Source organism: Phascolarctos cinereus, unplaced genomic scaffold, assembly GCF_003287225.1.
Source record: "Phascolarctos cinereus isolate Bilbo 61053 unplaced genomic scaffold, phaCin_HiC Scaffold_9;HRSCAF=440, whole genome shotgun sequence".
NCBI lineage: Eukaryota > Metazoa > Chordata > Mammalia > Diprotodontia > Phascolarctidae > Phascolarctos > Phascolarctos cinereus.
In genome coordinates, this window is record NW_027556402.1 from 131154281 (window position 1) to 131176000 (window position 21720).

Genomic DNA, 21720 nt, shown 5'->3' on the forward strand with positions numbered 1-21720 from the left:
TTGTTTGTTTGTTTTCAAATTTAAATGATACCTTTTCGGACAGCACGAACGGAAGATGATAATTTCTCATGCTTCTTTTCTGAACCTGTATTTAGCCAAAGTACATTTGTTCAGATTGAGCCTTAATAGAGATAAGACACAATTTCTACAGCCTTGTCACATATAATTCTCATTCATGACAAATTATCCTTCCTTGCACACCCACACACGCAAAAATAATACTGTTCAATGTGTACGAGTGTTTTGTTTTTTGGAGTTCTTTTGTGGGTTTTGGTTCTTGTTTTTTTTTTTAATCTATGTATTTGAACAGTTGCACACTCAGAAAACTAGTCACTGAATCATCATCTTCCAAGAAAAATAAAAGTGAAAATATCACTTAAGCAGTAACAGAACAGCATTAAAATAATACAGGAAAAAGCTTAGTTTCCCTTAGAGTAATTTATTACATTGAACATGCCAAAAATCAAAACTAACTGACATTAACAACTTCACACTAGTTTCCACACAGTATTTCTACATCATTGCATTTTTAGTCCATGTATTAAAGTTACAAATGTGATAATAATCAATACCAAAAACAATCAAAAGGAAATACCTGCATAGGATTCTGATGCAGAACTTCCACTTCTATCAAAAACTATTGGAGATATGCCTCTGGCTCTCTTCCTTTCTTTCTTTTTCTCATCTAAAAAAATCCCAAAATAATTAGGAAAAAGAGGGCAATACATTACAGAAAACAAAATAAAAATAGGTGCTACACAATAAGAAAGTAACTATCAGTTCTACACAGCAGGTCCTTATGTGGCCCAAAATGAGAAAACATTATTATTATGTGACTTTTGTCCAATTCTAAACCTTCCCAAATGTGTATTACGTACCAAATACCCAAATAACACAGTTTGTAAAGAGGATGATAAAGACCATTAAAATATCAAAGACTCATTGCATTTTGAGAGAGAATGAATTTTAGAGATAATCTTGTCCAACTTCCCTCATTTAACAGATAAGAAAAGAGACTTAAGAGAGTGATTTTAATCAACTGAAATCTGCCACCCCAGTTCTGGAAACATCTGGTGCAAATTTTTGCTAGCAAAAAATTAAATTTTAAGACTTGGAAAAGTAGGGGGCAGCTAGGTGGCACAGTGGATAGACCCCTGGCCCTAGAGTCAGAAGGACCTGAATTCAAATCTGACCTCAGACACTTGACACTTACTACCTGTGTGACCTTGGGCAAGTCACTTAACCCCACTGCCTACCCCTCTCCCCTTCCCCCCCAAAAAAGACTTGGAAGAGTAACATATACGATGAAAAAAAGAGTCAGAAGTCTGGTTTCAAATCGGAGTTTTGCCACTTTACTGTGTGATTTAGGTAAGTTTGCCCTCAGCCTCAATTTCTTCATCTATAAATTCGTTAATATCACTTGTGCCAACTATCTCATGGAATTGCTTTGAGAAACTAAGATAATGAATATGTAAAGCATTTTGTAAACTTTAATGTACTAAAGGTAAACTGTTACTATGTATTTCAACCAAAAAATGGGAAGAAAACTATTGCTAAATCAAGTAACTGTTTCATTGGAATGTACTAGACATCTATCCAAAGTGATATGAAAACAAGATCAACTTAAAAAGACCTGTTTTTCAGAAAACAAATGAAAAGCCACAAATGGCATGTATATGTGTAAATTACCATATTCCTTTTATACACACAACTCTTCCCATCTAATTTATGGCTTCTCATTCCTTTTGTTATTTTTATTCTGCTGTATGCTCTAAAGCATTTTGATGGCATCTATCATCAAGAGCTGTTTCTGGAAAAGAAGGAGGTTCATGATTCTTCAGTGCTTTCTTGTCCTTCTTGGACCTTGACCTTTCCCAGAAAGGTAGGAGTAAAGCAGGTTCAATGAAAAATCTCTCCCTAAAATCTAGTAAACAAAATCTGGCTATTGTTAATCCCAGGTAATATATAAATTAAAGCTGACACCCATAAGTAGAAGTTTTGATTCTAAGCGGGGTCACTGCTTCAGATAACTCTGTGATAACAAGGAGGTATTATTACACATTAGAATTAATTTATAGAATATTAGAGCTTAAAAGGATTGTTCAGATAATACAGTCCAAGTCCATTCATTATATAGCTAAAAGAACTGAGGCCCAGGGCAGTGACTTGCCCACATTTACATATGGAGAAGGTAGCAAAATCAGGAAAGAATCTAGGTCTGCTAATTCCTGATAAAGTACTCCTATCCTGCTGCTTCTTTCTTATTCTCATAACTCTGACTTCAGATAGGTAACAAGGATATGTAGCAAATAGCATGAAGTATGAAAAGATAATAACAGTTATTAAGAGTTTTCAGAGGTGAATTATTCCATATTATGAGCTAAATCATATCAGATACTTAGCTATTCTTAATGAACAATTGCTTTAGAAGTCATAGCTAAGTCCTTATCTATAATTTGATCTCAAATTCAACTAACAATTATAAAGCCCTATGCTAGGTAGTAGGGATACAAAGGTTAAAAAATTACCAGCCCTACTCCCAAAGAAATTTACATTCTACTAGACGAAAAAAAAAGACCAATCCTACCCCCAAAGAAGTTTACACTGTACTGGAGCAATCAGACATAAACAAAGACATATACTAGAAATGTGTGTGATGGGGGCAAAGGAGAGATCCAGAGTGCTCTAGAAAACTTCGAGGAGACAAAAGTCTTGTCAATTGACAGGATCATGGAAGTAGAGGTAGTGCTTGAGTTGAGCCTTGAAGGAAAAGAATGACTGAAAGGCAGAGAAATAGCATGGCACAGTGGAAAGAAGGCTGAATTTAGCATTAGAGGATGACCTGGATTCAAATTCTTGCTCTATCTTTTGGGTCATTTAACCTCACTGGGCTTCAATTTCCTCAACTGTTAAAATGAAGGAGTTGGACTAGATACTCTGAGGTCTCTTATGTCTCTAAATCTGTGATCCTATTATCATAAGGAATATATCTCAGGAATAGAGGATGCCATGTAAAAATGCAGAATGATAATCTGGGTTCCTTTCCTTTCTTATCTCTGTATTGTAGCTTTCATGTTATCAAATGGAATTTTTCAAGTCTCAACAAAGACTGTATAATGGTACCCTGCATCTAACTCCTTTAAATGGCTTCAAATGATTTGTACTTTAGTTCCTTACCACAAAATGGATGAAGATCTCTTCACTATAGCTAAAGGGCAGGAAGTTTTTCCAAATGTTAAAAAATCATACATTTTGTGTATTTCAGACCAGATTTATAAAATAGCTCAAAGAAAACCCTGTCCCTTGCCAACACACACACACACACACACACACACACACACACACACACACACACACACACACGGTTTGAGGGTGGGGAAACTACTATCACTTTCCAACTTTCATTTTCTTGGCACATCAAACCTGCTTTAAGATTTTAAGACTCTCCCCAATCACCTGTGGCTATAAAGTACTAATAATTACTTCCACTGCGATGCAGAAGAAAAAAAGAAACCAAATTAATAAGTTAACTGCAAGGCCCTTTTCCTTGGCCTATCAACAGCATCATTAGCAATAGTGTCACTCAAGAGAAGATATAATTCTTATTTAAATGTCTACCAGCAAAACTTTATTTTTAAAAAGCAATTTAAGAAATAGGACTTTCCCAGAGACAAAAGAATATTTACCTCATTTTCAGTTAAGAAAACATGAATCTTTAATATATACACTCTCATAAAAACATAAGGCTATAAACTGGCAACTAATTTTTATCTCTTCCCTCAACTGTACACCCTCCCTCCTTCCTGACCAATAACAACTTTGCCAACATAGTGAATTACTGTGAAATTTCAAAAATAACTAATTATGACTGATATAGATTATGAGTCTAGGCATCCTAATATATCTTTTCCTATACACAAATGGTTAATTTGCATAGAATGAGGTCTTAGGCAGGGAAATTGTTTCATTTAGATAGCAAATAAACCTAGAGAAGGTTCAAATTAATCCCCTTATTTGAAAAATAAATTGTCCAGGAATGCATCCCCTTTAAACAGCTAATAAAAATATTCTATTAAAATTGTCTCATTATCAAAGTTTACTAAGTTATGGTTTATTTCCAAAGCTAGAAATATTTTCGCAATAAAGGTTAAAAAAAAGGTTAAATACTGATATATTCCATATAATAAAATTACTTCCAAAGTTGATCATTAAAATGCCTTTTTAATTGATCACAAAAATTATTTATGATGAATCTACTTTCATACAGCAAATACAATATTCTCTAGGCCCTAGAGCATCCATTTGTTACAAGTATTTACACCTATACAGAAAGCAGGAAGTGGGAGAACTAAACTAAGCAACAGGGTATATACTAGGTGTTTTGCAATCAAAAAGCCACTATCCTTCAACTCACCTTAACCCATTTCAATTCAAACATCTAGCCATTTCCTCATAAAGAACGCAGGAGCTAGAACATGAAGATGCAACAATATATACCAAATCTCTTTGCTATATTTAAAGCACTTTGACAATTCACTACAAAAAGGGAAGGCATCCTCCATTATTTAGTTAACATGGATTGGCAGTGTAATTTCTAGCAATGTGAAATAATTTGAAGATAATATAATCTTACATCTACTTACATACACACTCAAATCTTAATTGATAGTATCCTGGAAACTGCATGAAAGTAAGTCAATAGTCAATTTGGGAGGCTGTCTGGTAAACTAAAAAGATGATGGATTTGGAGTAAGAGGACCTGTTACTAACTGTGTGACTTTGGTCAGGTCACACCAACTATCTGGGCCCTCAGTTCTTCATCTGTAAAATGAGGGGGTTGGACTAGATCCCTTCAAGCTCTAAATTTAAATACTATGATTGTCCTCTTGAAGTCTATTCAGTCAGTCTGGATGCATTCAAGAAAAAAAAAAGCTAATCAAATCAATGCAAAAGAAAAAAGTATTCATTTGCAGCTGTAGCATATACCTGATCCATCTGTGCCAGAACCAGATCTGACTGACCCATCTGTGAAAGATACAGACTCAGAATCAGAGTCACTGGCTTCACTTCGAGTATCATAGTCGTTTCCCTCCTTTTGGTCTCTTTCATCTTGCTCATACTCCTCTTCATCCTCCTCCTCTCCATCTTCTTCTACCTCTTCTTCATCTTCCCCATCATCATCATCCTCTTCCTCTTCTTCCATTCCTTCTTCCTCATTCTCACTGTTGTTTCCTTGTTCTTCAGAAGAGCCGCTGCTACCAGTCTCATGGTCAGAGCCATATTCTTCAGAGTTTACTTCTTCTTTAGAAGAAAGGCTTGATCTGCTGTGCCGTCTATCCACATCATGCCTAATTCTCTGATGTTTAAAGAAAAAGGGAATCAGCAGTCATACAATATATACCATCAGGATGCACAAATAGTTCTAATAGAATATGCTTCATTCACAAAAGCATCAGAGAATTGCTTTCTTTTTATACTTGCAAAAATGTTTACTACCTGTGAACCATCTGGTGTGGAAGACTTGGCCCTTCTTTCAGGATCCCTTTTCCTGACACAAGTCTTTTCAGCTTGACTTTTATATGGCTCTCTGGAACTGCCACTTGATAAACGGGTCTTTCGTTCAGACCTCTGGTATTCTTCATTTTTATACTCTGTTATTGGCTTTCCTTTTGTACTAATTATTCTTTTGTTATTGCTAATAGATGAGCTAGGTGGCTTTGGCATCAACTGTCTTGAATGTACAGAAGGTTTTTGTCTCTTGCTTTCAGTAGTTTCTATTCGGTCACTTTTTCTTTTTGAACCTTAAAAAGAGAATTTTAAAAGCTATAAACACTTTAAATGAAATGCATATATTTCACAGGGAAAAACAAAAAGAGTAAGACTTCTCAACAATAAGCATCTGTAAATATAAGCCCTGGGTTCTTACATTTGTCCACTAAAATATATTAATTCAAAATACCCTGAAAATCAGTCTCTAAAATGATTTCTAAGAATGTCTTTGAGAAATTTCACACACTTTGTATCTAGAGAAAATTATTCTTGTCTAGTAGTTTGCTCTTCCATGCCCTCAAATGTGCTTCTAACGAATGCCAGGTGTAAGTCAAAACCCTTTTCTTAGGCAATCAAAACATTTACTTTCACTATAAAACAAAAGCTTTCACTATAGGCTATTTTCCTAGAAAACAATGAAAAATTCCCATACCCTTTTTCTCATTTTTATCTTGTTCACTTTCAGGGTTATATAATTCGTCATCCTGATCAGGTACTTCAGTCAAAATATCATCCAGAACATTAAGTTCTCCATCTAAAAAAAAGGAAAGAAAGAGTAAATATCAACAAGTATGTACTAAGTGCTTACTATGTGTTCAACACTAGGGTAGTTGATGTGAGGGAACAGAAGTGTAAGACAAGGTCCCTGCCCTCAAGATGTATATAATTTAGTTGGGGAGTCATAATTAACACTAAAAACAATCAAGGCAGGACAGAATTAATTAAAGACTTTTGTGTTGTAGGAATTCAAAGAAAAGGATGATAAATAAATGCTAGAGTAATTATATTTTAAGACTCCATGGGAAAAGACAAATCTGAATAGGATAGAATTTGGATAGGTAGAACCTAAATGGGGGTTTACTAATAAGTCATTCCAGGACAGGGAAGCAGAATGATCAAAAAGCACAGTGGCAAGAACTAGCACTTAAGTAAAGTGCTGACAAAGTAAAGATACTGATTTAATTAACATGAAAGATGGTTATTAGGAAGATTAGGTATGTAACGTTGGGTAGGCAGTAAAAAACAAAACAAAAAACACTGCATTTGGAAACAGAAGACTTTAGTACAAATGATGTGGGACCTTAGGCAAGTCCTTTCACCTCAGCTTCCTTATCTACAAAATAAGGAGATTGGACCATATAATTTCTAAATCTTTTTCAGCTTGAAATATACAATCTATGAAAACCAAAAAGGAATTGCTACTCAATGTAGTGAGAAAAAGGAAGTATTAAGAATTAAAAGGAAGTCTAAATAAGTCTAACCGTAAACAGAATTGATTGGAAAAGAACAGAATCAGTTTAGGTGATCACTAAAGCTAACCGAGTATAAGGTGATGAGGGCCAGAAGAGGAAGAAACAGACTGGCTATGTATATTGTCAAACAATAAGCAACAGGATATACCAAGAAATCAGATTAGAACATGAAGGACTCAAAGATGAGTTCAAGGCTTCAAATCTGGACGACTGGGAAATTGTTGGTAATCAACCCAAAGGTGTCACAACTGGAGCCCGCGAACACAGTTGAGCTCTCAAAGGGGGAAAAAACACACACAAAAAGTCAAAGAGACAAGAATCAAAGTCATTTAAAGGAGTTAAAAGATAAACCAGATAGAAGAGAATAAGGGAAATGTAATGCCATGGAAGCCAAAGGACGAAATAAGTACTTCAAGAAGCACATCATCAATCAGGTATCATGTTGTAGAACTGAAAAAAGGCTCCTGGATTGGGCAAAACTGTCAAAGAAGGTAATGTAGTTCGTAGGAATCCAAAATGCTAGAAAATGAGAAGAAATTAGGCATATATCTAGTGGCAGTAAGGATGGAGAAACATCAAAGATAAAATAGAAAATTATAACAACATAAAATAAAAACTTGGACAAAAATATTATCAGTGAAGACAGGAAAGTACAGAATGGGAAATAGATTTGTATCAAATATCACTGACAGGAAACTGACACAAACATATATTATTCCCTACTGGATAAGTGGTAAAAAGGATGTGAACAAAATTTTTAAAAGAATTATAAACTATAAATGGTACACAAAGAATTCTCCAAATCCAAAATACGAGAAAGAAATTAAAACAAGGCTAAAAGTTCACCTCACACCACACAAATTGGAACAGTAACAGGAGCTGTGGGAAAACAGGACCACCGATATCCTGTTTGTGGAACTGTAATGTGGTATAACCATCCTGAGTTTTAACGTAGAATTTTAAAAGAACTATCTCAATTCTTTGACCCAGCAATTCCACTAATAAGCATACGTGCTCCAGAGGAAGTCAGACACAAACCAAAACATACTATAATATTCATTGTAGCACTCTTTGTGATAACAAAGAATTAGAAACAAAGTGCCTATCAATTGTAGAATGGCTGGGGAAAAAACTGTGGCATAATATAAATGTAATACATATTTGCCTTAAGAAATAACAAAGTATTCAGAGAATGAGGGGAAGATAATTATGAACTGATACCTTGAAACAGAACAAAGAAAACCACATGTAAATTTGCTACAAATATGTAAACAAAACCTTACTAAAAGGAAATTTAAGTTGAATATTAAAAATTTTTTAAATCACCACTACCACCACAATAATAACAATAACAATAACAATAACAATAATAATAATAATAATGAACACCCCAATAAAAAATAATGAAACACATCTCCCTTATGGTAGAAATGGAGGTGAGGTGAGTTGAAGGTGCTAAAGACCACCACTTTGTCACAAGGCAGGATCCAACAGAGAATCGCTATTGGGGTAAAAATGACCGATGTAAATACAAAAAGCATTAAAATAAAATACTTAATTTTTAAAAGTGTAAAAAGATAAGGGATTGCTGATCTTTAAAAAAGCAGCTTCAAGGGGCAGCTAGGTGGCGCAGTGGATAGAGCACTGGCCCTGAATTCAGGAGGAGCTGAGTTCAAATCCAGCCTCAGACACATAACACTTACTAGCTACGTGACCCTGGGCAAGTCACTTAACCCTGTTGCCTAGCCAAAAAAAAAAAAGCAGCTTCAATATAGTGTTATGGAAGGGAGGTAGGATGCAGAAGGCTAGTGGGAAAAAAAGTGGTGTTTGAAGGGTAAAAAAAACAGGAGAAACTGGAAATTATATAGAGATAAATGTGGGGGCAAAGGATCCCTTTCTAGAGGAGATCATAAATAGAGAGGGATTAAGGACAGAGAAGGTGAAGCATTATAGAAGAGCAGTAACTCTCATCTTTCCCTCTTTCAAAAACAAGTGTAGTAATAGATGCATTTTTAAGAATTATATTTATAGTTGTGTCATGACTCCTGTCAAAGTTTTAGATGATTAAGTTTTGCCCTAGTTTTAAAATGGAAAAAAGTGGAAGATTTTGGAATTTTTATTACCTGAAGGACCATTTTCTCTCACCTTAGTCTCTATTTATTGGCTCCTTCTCAACACCCAGGTTGAATCAATATGCTTAGGTCTGTCTCTCCTTTCCTTAAAGGATGAAAGCCTTTTGACTCTTGACATCCTCTCAAAGTCATCATCCTATACCATTTCTCTTTCTCACCAATAAATTATATACTCAAATGCTGCTACTACTTCCTCACCATCCACTCATTTGTCTACCATTGCAATCTAGCTTCTTACCCCAAATATTCTAGTAAAACAGCTTATTAAAAAACCAACCAGTAAATCGATGGATTTTTCTCAGTTCTCATCTTCCTTGGCCTCTACAATTTTTGACAACAATATAAATAAGTTGCTTCAAAGTGTGGTACTATACATCAATGATTTTTTTAAAAATCTATGCTCATATACTCAGGGGGTTCATAGATTTGAAAAGGGAGGGACAACTTACAGGCCACCTTGTCCAATACCCTCAGTTTACAGATGAGGAATTAAGACCCAGAGAGGTAAAGTGACCTACCAAAGCAGATACAGGTATTAAAGAGCAGATCCATGATTCAAATCCAGGTTGTGTGTGTGTGTGTGTGTGTGTGTGTGTGTGTGTGTGTGTGTGTGTAAACGAGCTACCTTATATAAAATTTTCAGCAAATTTAACACAGTACATACAAATAAGCAATGGGCTGGGAATTTGGAATCCTGGTTTTACATCTCTGCCACTCATCTGCTCAGTTTCAAATGAAAACACACAATGAATAAACAGCATTTATTAAGCACTTACTTGCTAAGTACCACATAAGTGACATAAAGCTAGTTCAAGAACTACAACTCAAATCTTTTGACTTCCTAGTTTAGCTTTCTAACACACCATGTTGACCAACAGAGGAATAGTGCCAGGGACAAGTTCTAAAACTGTGATTTTATTGGTATAAAGAACTCCACATCAAAGAAATTCCTATCAATCCAGGTCCTAGAACCTTCCAGTCTTAAAGAGTTGCCTAGACTCTAGGCAACTAGAGCACTAGGAGATTAAGTGACTTGCCACTGGTTACCCAGACAGTATCAATCAGTAAGTGATTGAAAATGCACACAAGTACTCCTGGTTTGGAGGCCAGCTCCCCATCCACTATGACACCACCCCTCAAGATAAATGCATACACACACATATGTAAGCAAATTATCAAATCTACAACACTACTCCCAAGACAAGATTCACATTCACCTACCTCAGTCAGAAGAATATGTAAAAACAAAGCCTAGAAACAGCAAGAAATCCCAAACTAAGAGTCAATCTAATACAACTGGTTCCCCTGGGGCTCTGTCCATTCTAGGCTCTATGAATTTCTGGGTCCTAAAACTCAAGGTTCTTTTCAATTTCAGACACATGACCTACAGCCAAAAACTGTTATCTGTTTGTTCCAAAGTAGTCTGTAGACCATTTGGTTCCTAAAGGATTGTGAAAGAAATATGATCTTACCTGATTTAAGGCTTTGAAGGATGTTGTTGTTTTTAAAAGAGGAAACTGGGAATTCACATAGAGCTCAATAATCTTCTGCTTTATACTGGACAGCAAAGCATATCAGACAGTAGATAATTATAGGTGGGGTGGTAATGGACCTATAACTTTCAAAGACCATATCAAGTCATTTTTTTAGGGAGTAGTTGGGGGAAGAGGGAATGTGTGAAGTGCATCAATGGAAGGAATATTCATACCACTTTTGAATGATGAATGTTAATAATAACAACAGCTGTTTTGTTACTCATGCATTTCTCTCAAACTAATTATATGTCTACTAGGAACAGCAGTTTTACTCTTCTAGCTCAAATTCTTTTACGAACATAATTTTTTTTTATAATGAATGCAAAACATATACACTTGAACTCTACTACAACAAAGAAGAACCTGTAGCAGGTGGATGCCTCCAGGACCAGAGAATCTAAGAGGGATCAGCTAGTTACTCATGAACTTTTGATAGTATGATAATCTTATCTATAAGGTGGACCCATAGCATAGATCCAGAGGACATTATAGTGAGGTTTCCTTAGAGTAAAAATTTCAGTCAATTTCATAAGACAAAGAAAATATAGCATAAGGAATAAGCAAGCCAATGCCAGTAAGTCTTCATCCCCTATACCACTGTTTTAGTCATTTTGTTGAGTAACATGGTAAGATGTTGCTCCCAACAACAACCACTACAAAATGGACTAGATTTTTACAATCATATGCTTAATAAACATCTGACTTGAATAACCTTTTAATTTTTTTCTACATCTTTTGGAAAGTTGATGAAAAACCTTTAAATACTTCAAATACTTCCAATCCACAGAAACTTTCTTTGTTCTACTCAGTTTCGAAGTTCTCACTAAGAACTAAAATAACTTCATTTAAAAAAACCATTGATTACGTTTAAAAAACTAGACATGCCAATTAATCTAATTGTTCTCAAATTACAAATCAAGAAATTAGGAGAAGTTAAATGATTTGCCTAAACTAACACGGGTAGCAAGTGGCAGAGCTGGGATTTGAACCGATATCTCCTGACTCCAAATCCAACACTTTTCATGGTAAAACCCTGACTTGTGACAAGAGCAGGAAAAGTATTTTCACAAAGACACCTTATCTCTTGTATGTTCAATACTCTTCGAGGTAGCAAAAATTTAACAAAATGAGTGCCTGTTGATTGGGGAATGGATGAACAAAATGTAACTTATAAATGTAATGGAATATTTTTGTGCCCCCCCCCACAGAAACAAAGAGGAATTTAAGGAATTGGAAGACATGTCTAAATAATGCAGAATGAAGAAAGCAGAACCAAAGGAACAATAAGCACAAAAATGTGAACATTAATTACTTCTTGGCAGAGAGGTTAGTACAATTAAAATAAGGTAGTCAAAATCCCAATGTCAACTGACTTTGCTAAAATAACAGATTTTGATCTAGAAGGAAATTTAAGGGTTATTCTAGTCTTATTTTGTCATTTTACAGATGAGGAAATTGAGACCCCAAGAAGTTAATTGATTTGAGCAAGATCACATGGGTGGTTAAGCAGCAGAGGATGAATTTGAACCCAAATCCTGATTGCAAATCCAGAGCAGTCTTTCCATTGCTCTACAAAATATCTGTCTTTGTTACAAGGAAGGGTTCAAATGGGGGTAGGGTTAAAGACTGATATAAAAAGAAAAGGCAACAATAAAACTTTTCTTTTTTAAAGATACATATTTTCTTGAGCAGCCTGTTATAATAATAATTTTTAAAAAGTCAGAGTGGAGACAGAAGTTTGTGTTGTGTCACTGAAGTCTTGCCTGACTCTTTGTGAACCCATCTGCAGTTTTCTTGGCAATTTCTTCTCCAGCTCATTTTACATATGAGAAAACTAAGTCAAACAGGGTTAAGCGACTTGCCCAGGGAGTCTCATGTTCCAATCCCAATTCAGATGCTTCTTGTCTTAGCCAGATCCTCAAAAGTCACTTCTATGAACCTTAATTTCCTCAGCTGAGGAATAAATAAGGGATACTTTCAATGTTTATAATACAGGGTTGTTCAGGAAACACTATGTAAACTTTAAAGCACTATAAAAATTTGAGTTTTGTTAGCCAACTATTAATTGAGGCTCACCTGAATTTGAGCTCTATGGCTATGAATTACAAATGCACAGCCTTTGGGAAAAATCAATTCTGCTTTAAATTGCAAAAGAAAAGCTTTTATCCTACTCACAAAGAAAACACTTGTCCCCCCTTTAAGAAAAAAGGTGTTTTAGCATTATCTTTATTACTACTCTGAGGCAAAAAACAAACATGTTTCTCCCCTGAATGCCTTATACTGATGCCTTATCATGGTTGGATATGAGTCTAGGCTCTTGAAGGAAGCTCTGGCAGGTCCTATCAAGTTAGAAAGGCCTCAAGTATGAACCTTGGATAGGATTTTGTCTCTTTTCCGAAGTTAGGTTCACAGATAAGAGGAAGAGACGTTAGAAGTCATCTAATCCAACTCCTTTACAAATGAGGAACTTGAATCTTTGGTTAAGTAATTTTGCCCGAAGTCACAGAAGTAATAAGTGGCAGACCTTTGTTTTGAACCTCAGATCTAGACTTTGAATCCAGCATTTTTTCCAACCTATATCGTTGTTAGGTGTAAGTTCGGAGAGATTCTTTTTGCAGGGGGTGGGGTGGTAATGGACCTATAACTTTCAAAGACCATATCAAGTCATTTTTTTAGGGAGTAGTTGGGGGAAAAGGGAATGTGTGAAGTGCATCAATGGAAGGAATATTCATACCAATGAAAGCACAGATACTTAAAATATTTATGGGAAGTATAACTGAGGTAGTAAGAGGAAATGAAGCAGCCATAACTGTATTTTTTCAATAGATCTTTGCCATGGTTTAGTTTGGGTTTGCTATTTTAAAAAAAAGATATAAAATTGAGATTCAACTATTAACACAAAGCTGATAAACATAGTTCTATCTAAATAGAGCTCCAGTACCTTCTGAGAGTTTGATTACACGGAATTAAACAAAAAAATCAGTTGCATTATAGTATTTACTCTACACAATTTTATACTATGAGGTTCTTTTTTTTAAAGTTTGTGATGGATCTTTAAGATGATCAAAGGGTTTACTGAATTCAATAACTTGAAAGTAAAACAGCTATCAAACATGACACACTGAAAATATCATTGGACATACTCAGGAATTTGGAGTTTTAACTCTCTCTGACATTAACCAACTCCAAACTAGTTACTTAATTATATTTTGCCTCAGTTTCCTGATCTGTAAAGTAAAGGTGTCTCCTAGCTTTAAAGGGCCAAGAATCTAGTAAAAGCTATACTTAAGTCACTGGCTCTTCTGGGGGCCTATAAACATTAGTCAATTAAGAAAAAAAAATCTATGTAGGGGAAATACAGGCAGACAAACTAAGCTGAGAAACCATAAGTCTCTGGGACAAAAAATCTTGTCAGTTTTCAAAGACTGATCAATTAGACTACTGAGAGTGGCATCAATACCATGTCCAATAATCAATTATGACTCTCCATGAATTTCTCCTTGCTATTTTCTTTTACCCTTCACACACACACACACACACACACACACACACTCTCTCTCTCTCTCTCTCTCTCTCTGTCAAAATAAGAGCTGAAAGTGCTTCATACACATTATCTAGTTTAATATTCACAATAACCATGTGAGGTTGTGCAAGCACAACTATCCCCACTTTCAGGAGATGAAAACTGGAAACTAGGAGGTTTTGCCTTGCCCCACAATCACAAAACTAAATGTCAGACGCCTGGGTACTAAATCCATCTTTCCTGTTTCTAAATTCAGGACTATAACCCAGAAATTTGCTTTTTCTCTTCATATTTAAAACTTCTGACTGTACAAAATTCAATTCATATTTCAATTATAATCATTTCCTCCCCATATAGTTATTGAGCTGAATTAACAGTACTTAAAGGCAGTCTCTGCTTTATATTCTTTTGGTAAGAACCTGAAATTTTAGCTATGAGTATTTCCAGCCTCCAATATGGCTTAGCAACTAATTTGTAACTTACAGTCACAGGGTTACTAGTGCATTGAAAAGTTAAATGACTTGGGGGCAGCTAGGTGGCCCAGTGGATAGAGCACCAGCCCTCGAGTTAGGAGGACGTGAGTTCAAATCCGGCCTCACACACATAATACTTCCTAGCTGTGTGACTCTGGGCAAGTCACTTAACCCCAATTGCCTCACTTTAAAAAAAAAAAGATCAAAAAGAAAAGTTAAATGACGGGCCCATTTGGTTAATTTACGCGACAGGGATCTTGGATAGAGGTCTGCTGTCCACTGTGCTAAGCTGCCTCTTTCATTTATAAGTACAATATCATTTCCATGTCCAAACTCCTTTTCTGGCTTTTTAATTCTGTATCAAATGGGAGCAATGAAATTTAAGAAAGTTTTAAATAATGAAATGACCTGAGATTCACAATCTCAGAAAACAATGAAGAAAGAAAAATCCAAAGGCCACCTAAATTGCACCCCATTAACAAAAATCATCTAGCTTTTTTTTTAAAACTTTAGGCATATCTTCCCAAAATGAACCAGTGTTTATCAAATGGTGCTCTACATTCCCAGTTTATGTGGAGAGTGAGGGATAGTGGTGGTGATGCACTCTAAATGGCAAGGCTAGTTTTTACGTCAAAATTGTTTCTTTTGCTCCAAAATTCTTTCTTGCTGAGTAATTTACAGGTTTGGATAATTTATTTCAAGCACCAAAGTGGCCAAAACTAGTTTGAGAAAGGTTGCTACAAAGATTTAACTTTTTTTGTGTATGAAATGGTAGTCTAGAATAACCTATAGACTCTTCAGGATAAAATGCAAAAAATAAAATAAACAGGATTAGAAAGAAAATCAATTACGTTGAAATAATTATCAGAATGTTGAAAAATAATCAAATTCATGGACTCCAAGTTTTAAGAATAGTTACTGACTATATCAGGCATTGTGTTGGAGATATAAGCTTTGCTTTCAAGAAATATAGTCGGGAATGAGGCTAATAAACAAGAAAAACTGAAAGTAGATGTCATTACATTAGGAAGTGCTATTGGAATTAAAGGAAAGAGTAAATCAAGGAGGATTGGGGGGGGCCTGCAGGAGTAATCAAATAAAGCTGAATGAAAGTAGAACTAGAAGTTGGGCCTGAAGGATGCCTAAGATTTAGATAAATGAGGGGGAAGGAAAATATTATTTTAGGCTGGAGAACATGAGTAAAAGGCACAGAAATGATAATCATAACGTTATGAGAGACAAAAGGAGACTCTAGGGGGTTCTTGTTAGGTAGCAACAAGATAAGATTAGATAGTCTGGGGGAGAGGAACATAATAGAAGTCTTGAACATTTAATTTTTTTTTAATGCTGGGGAGTGACAATATTAAAATTTTTTTTTCATGGAGATTACTCTAGTAGCAGTTGTTAGAGGTAGAGACTGCAGTCAAGGAACCCAGGTAGTCCAACAGGTCTACAGGTAGTTACAAAACTCCAAGAATTAAAGTGAAAAGGGCATTGTGGCAGCAGGATTTGTAAATAAGGACATAGTCATGGTAAGAGATTTGATGAAGAAAAGACAGAAAAGTCAAGATTTTTAGTCTGAGACACTTGAAAAATAATGGTACCTCTGTCAATAATGAATAATACTCCAAGAGAATTGAGGCAAGGCATCAAAATTTAAAAAAGGGTACCAGAGACAGATGTAGACTTAGGAGTCCTCAGCACAACTCAAACAGTTGAAACCATATGATTAGATGAGCTCTCCTGGGGAAATGTTTAAAGAGGGAAGCAAAGGGTAGAAAACAGAGCCTTAAGGGACACCCACTGTCAGAAAAGAGAGAGCAGAGAAAGCTCCACAGATGCAGTAAGAAGGTAATTAGGAAAAGTACAGTAGCAAGAAGCCAAGGGAGATCCCATTACCTACAAGACAAAGGGTAAGAGGAAGGGAAAGGGAATAAACATGTATGTAGGGTCTATTATATGCCAGACATTTTATAACTGTTATCTCATCTGATCCTCAACAACAATCCTGGGAGGTTGGTACTATTACTATTTTATAGTTGAAGAAATTGAGGCAAATGGAGGTTAAGTGACTTGCTCAGGGTCACACAAGCTATTAAGTGTCTGAGGCCATATTTGAATTCAGATCTTCCTGACTTCAAGCCCAGCACTGAGCCACCTACCTGCCTCTTGCAGAAGAGCAAACAGATTTGCTAGATGATTTGCTCTGTACCTTACAGGTAGCAAAGACTAGATATAAACCCAGCCAGGTCTTTTGACTACAAATCCAGTGTTTATTCTACTACACCACATTGTCTGTATTTTCAAAAAAAGAAGTTAGTCTCCTACCCCATCCCTCAAAAACAATCAAAAATAAGAAAAGTCAAAGGTGCAAAGGAAGATAGCTAGATTTAGTCAGAGGATCTGGGTTCAAATGACTGCCCTGTCACTCACTAGCTACCTGGCCTTTTGAAAGTAAGTCACTTAAATTTTCTGCGTTTCAATTTTCTTATCTGTAAAATGAGGGTGTTGGCCTAGATGACTACAAATTTCCTTCCAACTGTAAGTTTATAATTCAATAGATACCAAAAAAGCAAAACAAGAGTTGTGGTGAAAGAAAAGGAATTCTAAAAACCTAAACTTTGTATGTACCATATCCTTGCAAATCTAGGCAATTTTTTGGCTGACAATGAAATGGGGGGAAAGTATCTTTTAAATCACGAAAATCACTAGGCTGAAAAAAGCCACCACCGAATATAACTACAATACCTGAGTATTTGTGTATGACATATATGTGTGTGTATGTATAGAGAAGATTCGCCCATAGTTATATCTAGAGAAATAACCATTAATGAAATAAAAAAGCAACAAATCCTGCCACATCCCCGTTTACTTAGAATACTCTAGACAGAGGTATGTATTCAAATAAATTTGACAATCCTTTTGAAGAATTTCCCTGGCACAACCAAGGTCTTTATAATCCGCTTTTTAACGAAGGAATGGGGAAATCTGGGCGGATGAAGGGGAGGATGAAAAAGAAAGGTCAGGCAGAGAATCTACGCAGTAGGCCTACCCTAAAAGTAGACCTAAGGGCCTCCACTGGAACGCAGTAAAATCATCTAACCCGTCCTTTCTTTCTCCAATCCCACCCCAGGCAAAAATAGAGCAAAAACTGCTCATGGCGCATAAGGGCCTAGAAGGGAGAAAGGGGAAGGAAGGTCTAAATGGAAGAGACATTGATTAAAAGAGGCCACGCCGAACGAGGGCTGGTAGGCCTGTTCTCCCATTAGACTGGGAGTCGCGGGGTGGGGGCAGAGTTCCCCGAGAGAAGAAACCCCCACCCCTTCTGGAACGACGAGGGCATTCACGGCCGGGGCGAACCCACCAGGGCCTCCGCTCCTTCCCGACATGCCCCCCTCCCCCTTTCCAAGCGCCGTCCCCCTTCCTCCGCACTCACCTTTCTCCTCCCGGCTGTCGGCCGCCATTGTCCCTAGGATGCAGCTCCTCCTTCTCCTTCTTCTCCAGCTGCCGCCGCCTGAGCGCTGTCCGCGCGGCCGCTGCGGCCGCGCGCGCCCGTCCGTCCGCCCTCCCGCCTGCCGCCCTCCGAGACCCGGGCCTCTACCGCCACCTAAGCCCCCAGAGCCCGCGGCCGACTTCTCTTTTAGCCCCTGCCTCTCTCCTCACCTCCTCTCGCTTTTTTTTTTTTTTCCTAAGGGCCTCAGCCGCTGCCTTCTCCTTGGGGCTCCAGGCCGGGAGGGGAAAAGGGGAGGGGAAAGGGAGGGGAAACAGATGGCGGCTGCGGGCGGCGCTAAAATGGAGCCTGGCTTCCTGCGTGAGACAATCCCGCTCCCACAATGCCTAGCGCTGTTTACGCTTTATTCCTCTAGGCCTACGTCACAGTGCGGGGAGGGAACGGAGGAAAGTGGGACGGGGTGACGTTACTGCCCAGCCTCCTTTCCACCCCGGCGGCTCCGGAAGGAAGCTTGTGCTTACCTCCTCCAATCCACCTTGGCTTGGGCTGGTCTAGTCACTATGGCAGCGCGCGGGGAGGGGCCACACAGTGTAGAAATTCAGCTGAGGAAGGACGGGCGAAACCTGCCTCTCCAACCCTTCCTCGGAATTCCTCCCAGTCCGGATCTGGCCGCCCAGGGCTCCTCCCCTTTGCGGGGCCGGGAGGTCTGGGTCGAAGCTAGAGCTTCTCCGAGCCAATCCGCCCAGTCCCTTTTGTTCCCGATACTGTGCTCTGCCCCCTCTGCGGCAGGTCTGGCGCTCCTTCTTTCTGGTCGGAATCCTGACCCTGGTGTGACTCCGCCAATGGCACTGGCGCGCAGCAGGGGGGTCTGCGAACTGGACCTCGAATGCCCTTGGAGTCACCCAGGCTCGCTGGTCTACTCCGGGGCCAAATAGGCAGCACGCTTTTGTTCTCTAGAAGGTCTGTGGGCTGCCCTATTAGTAACTGAAAATTGCCTGGCTTTCCCGAAGTTATTTGCTTGTGGTCTGCCCCGTTATAATTAGAATTTCCCGAGGACACGGCCAATTTTTGTCTTCCTTGTATCCCGTTTTTCCAGCGCAGAAGAAATCTGTGGCTTCTAGCAACTAGGCCTCGGGCATGGATTGTCTGTGCTTTAAAGCTGAAAGACTTGGGCTTAATAACTAAGTCCCACTTCTGACACTCTTTAACCTGGCGACCTTGGGAAAATCACTTGAGTATCAGTGCAACTAAGCATTAAGACTAATTTCCTACCTGTGCACAGTATATTTATTTCCTCCAATGAAATCACAAGTCTGGATGAAAATCAAAATACAGCGCTTTGGTAGCACAGAAAAAGTGTAAGTTTCAGTGTCAACTCAAGATCTACCTCTGTTTCTGTCTAGGGGTGTTGGAAACCCCAAAATATAAGGGTACAGGGTGAGAGACTGCCTCGAAAGTATTCAAACCTTCTTTCAGTCCAAGTAGCTAGTTTATTGAGACTGGGTGAGTCTTCACTATTAGTGACGCCAATGACAAGAGGGCCAGATTTTAAGAATCTGCAAATTCGTAAGGATCAAATTGATACAATTATGCAAAAAAAGACTGTGAGAAAATGTGGATGGGATCAAGGAGTGGCAAGTAGTTTGAGGTAGTCTGGAGAGAACACCTAAAGGGGCCTGGGTGGGTTTAGGGAGTGTTAAGTAAACTGATTAAGTAATCCAGGTGGGCTGGGGTGTGCCTGATGCCTTGGGCAGAGACACCTGTGATCTGGGCTGCTGAAATGAATGGGAAAATTCAGGGACTGGGTTGCTTTCAAAGACATGGTCTTTTCCTGTTAGGGGTTCAGATTGAATCTCATTCCCCATCACCTCCACTTTTTTTTTCAGAAGAGGTAGGAAAAGTTCAAACTTAATGCATGTTTATTTATCCCTGAGGTTCAGAAAAGTCTCAGTAAAAGATGAGAAACACAAGGTTTTAGAAGGTATAGTTGGTACCTGCTGCCACTAAGCCTGACCCAATAGAAAAACTTATGTCCCCCGTACAGATATACCTGAGTAGCTAAACTTCTTAACATAAGCTATGTACTTATTGAGGAGCAGTTATTCAGCTTGTTTAGAGCTAATTGCTCATGTTACCACAGTCTAAATGGAGTTTTTTCCCCTCTGTAGTCATACATATTAAGCTACACATTAGTTTATTTCACAATAAGCAAAAGTTAAGGGGCTTCTCTCATGTTTTTGATTAACAGGCCCCAGTATCTAGTGTTTCAGCCAACAAGTAGGCACAGATGTTCCCTCTTCTGGGTTCAGGACTGTCTCTGTATTACTTAAAAAATTGGTAGAAACAGCCACAGTTGCTACACCTATTTTACTTTGAATAAGTCAGCATTTACTTGAATAAGTCAGTAAATAATTTTCATTAGAGTATTTATTTATCTTGCTCCCAGTGGGAGAATTCTGTCACTCTGTATTGTCTGGTATATATTCTTTGAAATGGCAAAGAGTTAGAAACAGAGGGGGTGCCCATCAATTGGGGAATGGCTAAATAAGTTATGATTATGAATGTGATGAAATACTGTTGTTCTGTTGAAAGAAATGAAGAAGAGACTGATTTCAGAGAAACCCAGTAAGACATGAGTGAACTAACATGAGGTGAAATTAGCAGAAGCAAGAGAACAATTTATATAATAACCATTTTCTAAAGACAAACAACTCAAAAGACTTAAGAACTCTGTTGGTCGAAAACAAACCCTAAATCCAAAAGGGCTTTTTAAGAGAATTTTGTTAAGTTGGTTCAGCAGAAGAGATAGCCAGGAAAAAGTTTGGATACCTTTCTAATCTCTCTTAAGTCTCACATTATATAGCATTCAAAAAGGTCAAAGGACAAGCAGCTGATTGGCTGGTATGTAAGCAGTTAGATGATTTTCCAGAAAAGGGCAATTTCTAGGTAAGGTTGCTTGAGATGTATGCTAGATGTAAGCAAAGCAGGTAAATATAAATGTCCGATAAAATTAGGGCAAAACCAAAACACAAGCTACTGGGGAACCTAACAGGTTTGTTTGTTTTTTCCCTTTCTCAATGGGAGTGGGAGGTAGAGAAATGGGAGAGAATGTAACAGAAGTCCCACAGCCCATTGACGTGGGACTCTCTTTTCATTGGTGGAAGTTACTTCCCCATACCTTTGTGAGGTTCGGGGAGGAGTTGGCAAGAGTAGGAGAGAAAAGAGCTCCTGACTCTTGAGTTTCTATAGTTTCTTTGGGTTCTTCAATCTCTTCAGGTTCTGTAGTTCCTTTAGACACTTCTGCTTTCAGCTTTGAGAGAAAAGATGGATGATGTCAAATCTCACTTCAGGTTACTAAAGGGAGAATTATTCTCTGTGAAAAAATTGGCATAAGAGAAACTAGCAGTCTCCTTCATATCCTTATTCCCAGCTCTCTCTCTCTCTCTCTCTCTCTCTCTCTCTCTCTCTCTCTCTCTCTCTCTCTCTCTCTCTCTTTCTTTCTCTTTCTCTCTCTCTCTCTCTGTCATGTTGTTCCCAATGGGAGAATTCCTTCACTCTGTGTTGTCTGGTATATATTCTCCTCT

At 37.8% G+C, this 21720-nt stretch overlaps 1 protein-coding gene across 6 annotated transcripts in view; it reads right to left on the reverse strand.

Moving 5' to 3' along the window:
• YTHDC1 (YTH N6-methyladenosine RNA binding protein C1) overlaps nucleotides 1-18509 on the reverse strand; it is a 34267-nt gene extending 15758 nt beyond the window's left edge. For 2 of the 6 annotated variants that reach the window (XM_020999798.2, XM_020999796.2), the window contains exons 1-6: nucleotides 18122-18509; nucleotides 6203-6304; nucleotides 5497-5801; nucleotides 4987-5356; nucleotides 596-685; nucleotides 32-85 (exon numbers count right to left, since the gene is read on the reverse strand). In XM_020999798.2, coding sequence (XP_020855457.1) covers nucleotides 32-85; nucleotides 596-685; nucleotides 4987-5356; nucleotides 5497-5801; nucleotides 6203-6304; nucleotides 18122-18149 — 949 coding nt within the window. In that variant the 5' untranslated portion in view covers nucleotides 18150-18509. The remainder of the gene's footprint in view (nucleotides 1-31; nucleotides 86-595; nucleotides 686-4986; nucleotides 5357-5496; nucleotides 5802-6202; nucleotides 6305-18121) is intronic. The other 4 variants (XM_020999799.2, XM_020999797.2, XM_020999800.2 and 1 more) reach the window with 3 other exon arrangements.
• Nucleotides 18510-21720: the final 3211 nt, after the last annotated feature.